This window comes from Apteryx mantelli, chromosome 14, assembly GCF_036417845.1.
Source record: "Apteryx mantelli isolate bAptMan1 chromosome 14, bAptMan1.hap1, whole genome shotgun sequence".
NCBI classification, from domain to species: Eukaryota; Metazoa; Chordata; class Aves; order Apterygiformes; family Apterygidae; genus Apteryx; species Apteryx mantelli.
In genome coordinates, this window is record NC_089991.1 from 3977867 (window position 1) to 3987252 (window position 9386).

General features: G+C 44.3%; 1 protein-coding gene across 1 annotated transcript; it reads left to right on the top strand.

Moving 5' to 3' along the window:
* The first annotated feature begins 1991 nt into the window (after nucleotides 1-1991).
* CAMLG (calcium modulating ligand) lies at nucleotides 1992-9029 on the top strand. The gene is made up of 4 exons (XM_067304921.1): nucleotides 1992-2176; nucleotides 3376-3833; nucleotides 4626-4691; nucleotides 6368-9029. Exons 1-4 carry the CDS (start codon nucleotides 2005-2007, stop codon nucleotides 6557-6559), a joined length of 888 nt encoding a protein of 295 aa, XP_067161022.1. The 5' UTR covers nucleotides 1992-2004; the 3' UTR covers nucleotides 6560-9029.
* The last annotated feature ends 357 nt before the right edge of the window (nucleotides 9030-9386 follow it).

Here is a 9386-nt window from a genome sequence, read left to right on the forward strand (position 1 = left end):
ATTTGATCATCAAGATAAATAGCATGTACCAAAAGTGATAAATTCTATTTTTAGCTAAAACTTAATATTTAAATGATACAAACTGAGAGGGAACTTCAGGGAAATTAGTTCCAGTTGACTCAAACTTCCCTTTTGTTACTGACAGTTTTGTCCCTCCAGAGCATCCCTGTCACTCAGCGTCATTATTCAGTCCTACCTGGGTTTGTTCTTTCAGTAAGTCCACACTGTGCAGTACTCCACAGTGTGGTACCCTGCTCTCTGGTGTGACGGTGGTCTCGAGCAAGCTGACGGTGGTTGGAAAGAATTTAGCCTGTCTTCAGCAGTGTTCCCAAGTTGGTAATTAATTTTATCGTAGGTCACATATCTTCACTTAACATCCTACTCTTTCAACACCTTCCTTTTTGTAAAAGTCATTTCACCTTATGCTTAGCAATTTATTTTTTTTTAAGAGCTCTCATCACTGCTGCTTCTGGTTCATAATATATTACAGTTAATGCATGAGCTTGGTACTTTGACCTCCATGTATAACAATTTTTGAATATAGAATTCTATCAAGTTCTCTTAAATCACATAGTATCTTAGAAGTATTCTTGATTTGGACTTGTCAGCACTAGTTTTCCCCCAATATACATAAAAATCTTTGTTTCAATGCTGCTGAATTTCAAGACTCTCGCTGCGGCTCCGTGTCCAGCGTGCAGCCATCCGAGCAGTCACTGGAAGCCCAAGGATGCGGATCACGGAGCAGAGTTCTTCCAGCTGGAGGGTCTGTGCTGCGCCTGCGAGTTGAGGAGTGTCACTTGTCACAGATGTTGGAGGTAATTGGTTCGAAGTATTCACAGAAAGAACCACACGCCCCTAAACCAAATCTGAAGGTAGTTTTCAGTTAATTTTGACAATGCTGCGCATGTTAGCTATGGGAATATCTGACTAGGGGACGATACTGTGGGCCAGTTCTATCACTTTTTGTCACACAAGCAGAGGTGTGATGGACTTTTTACATACATAAATAGGAACATTGTTATGCCAATTGTACCTCGATAGACCCTAAGAGGTTCCGTTTCATAATTTTATGGTAATTCCGGAATCCTTGGCAGGTCCCAGTTTCCTCCTGTCCTTCCTTCATGTGTATATTCAATCCCTTCAGCTTCTTACTGTAGTAACAGCAATGCCGTGACGCTATGTGAGTGTGTTTACCGGAAATATGATTTGAGAAGCTTATCTGTGCAGCACAATAGCATCCTAAAGGGGATTTTCCCACCCCATATATCCCTTTTATGTAAATGTAAAAACATCTGCTTATTAGCCCTCCAATAAAAGCATAATTTTTCCTTGTTAGTACGTAGCCAGATGTGACTAACTTACTAAATACGGGTATAAGCAGCACTTGGAGCTCTTGCCAACAGCAAATCGCAATTATATGTTTGCAGGAACGCTTTACAGTGCTGAAAATTAAACTGCGGTTCTTAAAACTGCTCTCGTCCTGTGAATTCAGCGTAGCGCACAAACCTGCCGTTCTGCTGCTTTTGTACGGCTGTAATTTTAACTTAGGGGTCTTCATTTCTAGTTCCAGAAACCCCTTCGCTATTTCAGATATAGTAATAGCGTTGCGCCGCCAGACACTGGGTTTCGGCTGTCGTTTCCCGGGACCGAGGACGGGTGCGCTCGGCAATCCAAACCCCTAAATCTGGAAGAAACCCGGCAGCTATCGCGGCCCCCGGGACCGCCCCGCCGCTTCCCCCGCTGCTCCGTCATTTCCGAGGCCGCCGCGGCCATCTTCGCTGCGGGCACCGCTGCGGGCGCCGTAACGGCAGAGGGCGAGCGACGCCGCGAGTGAGGGGGGCTCCCGGCGCTGCCCCTGCCCCTACGCAAGATGGCGGCGCTCGCTTCAGCGCCTGGAGGCGGGCGGCGGCGCCTGCGCGCCGGGGCGGAGCGGCGCCCATTGTGCGGCGGCGGGGCGGCGGCGCAGCCCTTCGCGCCGCCATGGAGCCGCAGCCGCCGGCCGTCATGGAGGGCGGCGGGGGGGGAACGGCGGCGCCGGCGGCGGCGGCCGCGGGGGGGGCCTCGGGCCTCTCGGCCTCGCAGCGCCGCGCCGAGCTGCGGCGCAGGAAGCTGCTGATGAACTCGGAGGAGCGGATCAACCGGATCATGGGCTTCCACCGGCCCGCGGCGGGCAAGGGTGAGCCCTCGGGGCGGCGGCGGCGGGGCGGCGCGAAATACCCCTTTCCCCAGAGAATTGCCGCGGGCGCAGCCTGTGCCCCGGCCCGCCGCTTTGCTGCGCAGCGGGCGGACGAGCCGCCGTTTCCCTTCAGGCAGCCGGGGAACGATTCGCCTCCCTTAACTGCTCCGTTTCGTGCCCGTTTTATGTTGAAGTTTCCTCACGTTTTGCTTGGTAACTGCCCGTACGATGCTCGCGCCCGGCACGCGGTGTTTTCTTGCAGGCTCGTGGGCAGGTCGTTCATCTTTCTCCGAGCGCCGTGAGGCGTCTCGTCTGGTCAGGGGAGAGTCCCCGGACCCCGGCTGCCGAGGGCGGCCGAAGCCGTGCGCCGGTCTGCTTTGGCGCTGCAGCGGGCTCCGCTTGGGGTCGGGTCCCCCTCTGCGGCGGGACCAGCGTGTGCGTGCTCGACCGTGGCCTCTTGCACCGTAAGATGGTGTCTTCACGTTCAGCACCTTACTGCTTCGCCTCCAGCAATGAAGAAGAAGCTAAAGCGTGCTTTTCCTATTGCCTGCTCGTTTCTCAATCTCTAATGCTCCTTCTGAGTGATTCACTTTCCTCGAATCTTTGTCTTTTTTTTTTAATGTTGCTCCTTGTGTTTTTATTGGGCATACTGTGTTGTTGTCTAAGTATGTCCAACGCTTTCGTTTTTCCATTGCTGATTGACGGCTTTGACTCTTGGCCTACGAGGCATAGCTGTGTCTCCAACGTCTGCTCCATCCCTACGCGTGTCCTGCAATGCAAAGCCTACGGTTTGTGCAGAGTCCTTTATAGGTCAGTGAAGAGAGCCAGGAGTGCATTGAGCACAGTTGTGTAAAAGCGTCGTTGTGGCGACGCTGATGAGTGTTTTCGTGAAGTCAGTCTATGCTGCGCTCTTTCTTCCGCATCATCATGAACCATGGTGTAATCGAAGTCTGAGCATAAACCTTTCTTTGGCAAGTTGCTTATCTGATCTGCTGAGTCCATTTTGCTATAAAATGGGATTGCTGGTATTCAACTATTTCAAATGGTTTTGTGATTAATAACTAGCATCCTTATTAATTATAAATATGTGTTTTCACTTTGGAAATGGAGACATCAAACCAAGATCCCAACACTGTATTGCTGAAGGGTTGTTCTGAGTATCCAGCATGCATAACTGTATTTTTGTTTCTCTTCTTTAGATGATGAAAGTCACACAGAATCGAAACTTCAGCATGAACAAGATAAATCAAACTCCCTTCCTGTTCCTTCGGTTTCCAAGCGAATTGTGCTTGGCGATTCTGTCTGTAATTTATCAGGAACGGCTGACCATGCAAGCAGCGTTGTAGACCTCAAAGGGGATAAGAAGGACTTGTTCAGTAAAGCTCCAGAGCTTGTCAATGAGGGCACAAGTGAGCTCCGTCACCGTAACAGAGGGGAACTGTCATCCGAAGCTGTGCCACGGCCACCTAGACATGGATTAGAGCAATACTTATCCAGATTCGATGAAGCTCTGAAGCTGAGGAACCAGCTGATGAATGAGAAGCCAAGCCAAGAGAATGGGAATGCAGTGGAGGAGTTTGATTCTTTCCGCATTTTTAGATTAGTGGGATGCGCTCTGCTTGCCATTGCAGTCAGGGCTTTTGTGTGCAAGTACTTGGTGAGTTCAGGGAAACAATCCAATTCTGTTTTGCTTGCTTACTGCAAACTCAGGACCCTGCTCTTTATGAAATACTGTTTTTCTAGAGCTGAAGTCTATAGATAGTGGTTAGGTGAGCTGGGAACTTCAGGCACTCTTTACATTTCCTACAACTGTATAAAAGCTGACAAATCTCTGATGCTCTTTGAGGTGATAATCATCTCTGAATCTGTGTTATCTGTCTAATGCAGCCCCCATATAGCAGCTGAGTAGCACACATTTGGTCCATGGTGTTTGAGGAGCAGAAACACTGGAATAGTTGCTGTGTAAGTACACTGCAAATTTGTTCACATCCTTGTGGACATTAGTCAACTGCTTTTGTAGTTTGGAGCCTACAAAAGAACAATAGAATAAAAACAACAGTAGTCTCAAGATAAGTGGCCCCTACTCATTTATCAGTCTCTTGAGAAGACTAGTTCCCAGATATTCCAGGTGTCTGCCTGTACATTGTACAGAGGTGTGTGACTGGTGCAGCCTGCCACCTTCTGGATCACTGGGTTCATTTTTAGACAGTGCTATACGGTTGTGTAATTTCAGGTAAAGGCTCAAAGAAAATAAAGTAGAACCCTATTCTTGACATGTAACTTGTCTATTTAGGTTGGTAGTATTCAAGAATGGTGCTGTTATTGTCCATAAATTATTTTTTACCTACCTAATTTTCATTTATTATTTTGGAAGTATTAAATTCCTATGTTTTTTTAGTTATTACTTCAGACTAACTTAATTTTCATACATGCTTTCTTATTCTTACAGTCAATATTTGCACCATTTCTTACTCTACAACTTGCCTACATGGGACTGTCCAAGTACTTTCCAAAGGTAAAATAATGTTTCAAAATTAGATGAATTTAAAATGCTTTTAATTTAAACTTATGCTTAGATTGTATTGATTTATGACCAATGCATGTGTAGTATTCTCCTTTTGTTTTAAACTGCAGACTTGAGAGTTATCAAAAGCTGTTAGTTAATACTAGTTTTTAATCTTCCCAGATTTGGTCCAAATCTTGTTTAAAGTTGCTGTGAAAATAAGGACTAGCACCTTACTTAGCTGTAGCCTATTTGGAAGCATCTGTCCAGGAAAGCCAGGTAGTGTTTCTGTGTCTTTAGGAAGCTTTTGCTTTCCTCCCAGGCAGTACTGTTCTGCGGTTACTGTTGTTAGCTCTGTTGGCAGCCATGGTGTATGTGATGTCTGAACAAAAATTATTTAGTTACAAAATGAGACAGTCCCTGGCTTTCAAGGGCCTCTATATTCCATTGCTAATGTTGGTTTGAATGAAGACTTGAAATGAGACGTATATTTGTCTGTGAAACTTCCTGCTCATCAGCAAAATTTGCTATCACTTGCTTTATATATTTACACCAGTTAGTTGTATTGAAGGTTTTTTTTTTTTCTGTTTGATGATTTTGTCTGGTCTGTGTTGTAAAGCAGGATTAAATGATGCTTAATCCATAGTTGAAGGGAAACATTTGCATTTTAAAAGGAATAATAGATTAACTGTAGAAAATCAGAATAAATGAGTATTTCTTCTTTCGTACTTAAGTATGTAATTGAAAACTGAACTTCATAGCAGTCATTCTACGGTGATGTGTCAAAACACAGAACAGTGGAATTAGCCTTAGACCTACACTAGCTCATCTGCCAGATCTTTTGATCTCTAGTTTCTGCTGTTTTTTAAATGAACTATTCAGTTTTAGAATTTAAAGAGGTGGTTTCTTTCCACAACTTTCTTTTACCTGAGTTATACCCAGATGAGCTCAATCAGCTTCATTCTTCTCTCACCAGACCTAGGAAGATTCTTGAATGCTTAATTTAGATTGGGTTAAATTAAGATATCTAGCAAATATTCTCAAATTACTAAAACTTTGAGCTGGTTTTCAAACTCCTGTTTGCCTCCCTGTCAAACCTCTTTGCATCCTCAGGATCCTGTGTGGCCTCGCCTTACAGACAGAAAAGCAGCTTTCAAAGGGCTTTTGGAGATTTCTGAGTTTAGAGAATAAAACTACCAAATGGAATCGTACTAGATTAGAAAGGAGCTGTTGGTTTTCAATTCTAAATCATGTTTCTATGTTAGAAAAGTAAGCTTCTTTTGCCAAGTAGCATGATGAGGTTAATCCTGCTCAGCAAGTAGAGGTGCTTGGCTTGGGTTCCCGCACCCAAGCTTCCCTCGGCTGGGACTCTTCCCCCTCATGCTGAGGCTGCTGCACAGCCCCACTTTACAGTCTGCTGTGCCAGTGTGAAGTAGGCATAATGTCCGGGGGGAGTTTTATCTGCTGTGAACCAGACTCTCACTCAGCTCCATTGGACCCATCGCAGCAGGAATCTCTAGCTAGGATGCGTTGTGAATCCTGGAGAGAATCAGTCCGAACCTGCTCTTACCCATGGCTTTGGAATGTGCCTGGCTGTGGGTGAAACTGGCACAACATTTGCAGTGTTTAAAGCAGAATTGGATTATAACAGGAGAACTAACTTAATACTGTTTTTTTTTTTCTTTTAGTGTGAAAAGAAGGTGAAAACAACAGTACTAACTGCTGCTCTCTTACTGTCTGGAATCCCCGCAGAAGTGATTAGTCGCTCCATGGACACCTACAGCAAAATGGGAGATGTTTTCACAGACCTTTGTGTCTATTTCTTTACTTTTATCTTCTGCCATGAACTTTCTGTGTTTTTTGGTTCTGAAGTACCCTGATGACTGTAGAAGTCAATACAGTAGTTACACTAAAGCTTTCCAGTCTGTATTCCTTTAACATATGACTGTCCAACCAGGTTTAAACCTTAATTAAAATTCTTACCTGTTTGAATGCTTAAAAGGAGCCTTAAATCCAGTCATTTTGGGAATGGAAGAACAGGATCCCAGGCTGCCAGTTGTATTAGTACAGTTTATTTATATACTGTGTCTGCCTATTACAAATGTGAAGAATAGGATGCAAGTGTCAGTAGATGATTTATTTTGTTTAGTTAGATGATGCCCTTCTTACCTTCCTTCATAAACACTTATTAAGCTACCTTTGTTTTTGTGGTGAGAACAAAAAGAAGGGATTTACTTTCAGCAGAACCATATATATATATATCCAGTATGACTGTAGCTAATAAGAACTGCTCATTTTGTGTTACTCCCCTTTTTTTTTAACGAAAGCTCTAAATAAAATAAAAGAAATCCCTGGATTCTGTTGTTCCAATTCAGAATGCTGAACCAAGCAGCTGCTTCTGGAGAACGTTGGTGAAACTTGCCACTTCACTGTTCTAATCCTTGCCTTGCTATAAATTATTCATTGTGATTGTGATGAATTTGATGATTCTAGTGCAAAACAGCTAAGCAAAAAAAAAAAAAAAAAATCCTGTTGGTCTGCAAGTGTCATCAATCAAAAGTAGGAAGAAACAAAATTGTTAATCTCAACTGTTTGTGAGTTTCCGGCAGCCTGTTAATCCTAGTGTAGCTCATACCTGTGCTTTCATTCTGACTCCCCCTCGCCGGCCTTTTTTTTCTTTTAGCAATAGTTTGCCTCATGCAAGGAAAGATGTATATATTGGCAACCAACCTGCAGTATAAAACATTTGCTCCAGTTTATGTAAAAATTACAAGGGAACTATTGTTTTTCTGGCTCCTTGCAGGATTGCATTTGACAATTTTGAATGTGACATTCATTTCTGTATTTTTTTCTCTGTTTATTACCAGACATTTGCATGTAAACAGGATCTCAGTTACCTGGGAGTTCTGCTCCTGCTGCTTAATAGTATTGCTACCCAACAGCGTATAGTCTTTGATTCAGCAGAGATGCTTATAGGTAAACTATTTGCTATCTTCTGTGCTGTGTTTCTGAGATTCTCCCAATTACATCAAAACAGCCATTCCTGTTTAAATACTAAATACTACGAGTGACAATGAAATAAAATAGCTTATTGCTTTGTTAGAGTTGACTCTCACATAAAGATCAACGTATGATGGGAGAATAGCATTTTAAATTTTTCTGTGGGAGTCCAGTGCCATAGGGGAAAAGCAAATAAACACAAATGAATCCTACAGCTGGGGAAAGTAGGAAGTTAGTGAGTGTTGTCTTGTTTTCAGTCCCATAAGAATTTTATACAGTGAGAGGAAGGAGGTTTCATTCCAAATAGCCAGCCTTTCACGCTGACAATCTGTGAAAATTTCTGTTGAAACTCAACTTGTTGTTGTCTTCAACTTGTAGTTGTTTTGTTTGGAATTGGGACTTTCAGTTAATCCAGGCTAATGTCCTTTTTTAAGTGTAGAGAAACACCTAGTTATGTTGATATTTGCATAAATTTGAGGGAGCAAAACTTTCATTATGTGTATTTAAAACAAATGGCTATGCTTTCTGCTTAATCTTTTCTGTTAAAGCTGCCTGCTGTAATTTTAGCACTGCATTTCTGACTCCAGAGTCAGATCTGTGTTTGTGGTGTGAAAACAAAAGCTTGTGTTTTGGATTTGACACTTTCAGTTTTTACCAGTTACTAGTCTTGTTACAGATGTCCAGGGCTGGACTGTAAAAGATTCTGACTTAGGTCTATTAGCACAGGTATTAAAAGGTTCTGGCTAAATATTAGACAAGAGTTTCAGCAGGTTCAAAAGGTTCAAATAGCTTGAAATATGTAAGTAATGAGTTTGCTCAAAAATTACTCTTTTTCTGACCTTATGCTTATATGCCCAAATGTAAGACAAATACATTTCAAAAATGCCAGGTCCTAGCATCTGCAAAAAGCACTGAATTTCTAATCCTGATCACAAATGTTTTAATCCTGATCAGTTAATTAATAAGAAAACAGTTGAGCAACCTTTTTTTTAATTATTTTTGCACAACCCCTTTTACAATCCTTTTGCATAAAAAAAAAAGATTAAGCAGGTTATTTTCTCAAGTGGTGAAAGAAGCGTTGCTACGAGACCTAATCGGGAACTTTTCAGCGTGAAAGCGCCTGGTTTTACGTGGCAAACTGTTCAAGATGGGGTCGGAGTGCCGTCCCCCCGTCCGCTAAGGGAACGAGCACAGAGCCAGCGAGGACGTCACTAAATTCCTCTTCGCCTTTGGTCAAGAAACGAATCTCCTTTATTCCGTTTTAATTATCTTTGTTTATGTATATAATTCTATTTAACGTTTATTGCTAAACCGGTTGTTTTCTATTAAAGATATATTTGTTACCCCCTTCTTGCAGGGTTTCATTTCGCCTGCCGTCCCTCCTCGCCCAAGCAGCGGTTTGGGAACGTGGCGGTGGCTGCGCGAGGGGCCTTTTGGGCACCCCGGGAGCAGCCGTAGGCCGGGCGCGAGCGCCGGCGCCCGGGCCCGGGGCAGGAGTCCCGCTGCCGCCTTAGTTCTTGCCTATTGCTCGTGGTCGGTGCCGGCTGCCGGCGGCTTCTCGGGCGGGGGGGAGCCGCGGCGGGGGGGGAGCCGCTCCGGCCCCTCCGGTTTCGGCAGGGAACAACCGGCCGCGGCCGGTTCCCCGCGGCGCTCGGGGCCGCCCGCTGCCCCGGCGCCTTGCGCGGCGCCCTCCGGCCGCCAGGGGGC

Coding starts and splice junctions, on each gene's coding strand:
- CAMLG (XM_067304921.1), top strand. CDS start 2,005: ATGGAGGGCGGCGGGGGGGGAACGGCGGCGCCGGCGGCGGCGGCCGCG. Junction 2,177..3,375: donor CCGGCCCGCGGCGGGCAAGG/GTGAGCCCTCGG, acceptor TCTCTTCTTTAG/ATGATGAAAGTCACACAGAA. Junction 4,692..6,367: donor TGTCCAAGTACTTTCCAAAG/GTAAAATAATGT, acceptor TTTTTCTTTTAG/TGTGAAAAGAAGGTGAAAAC.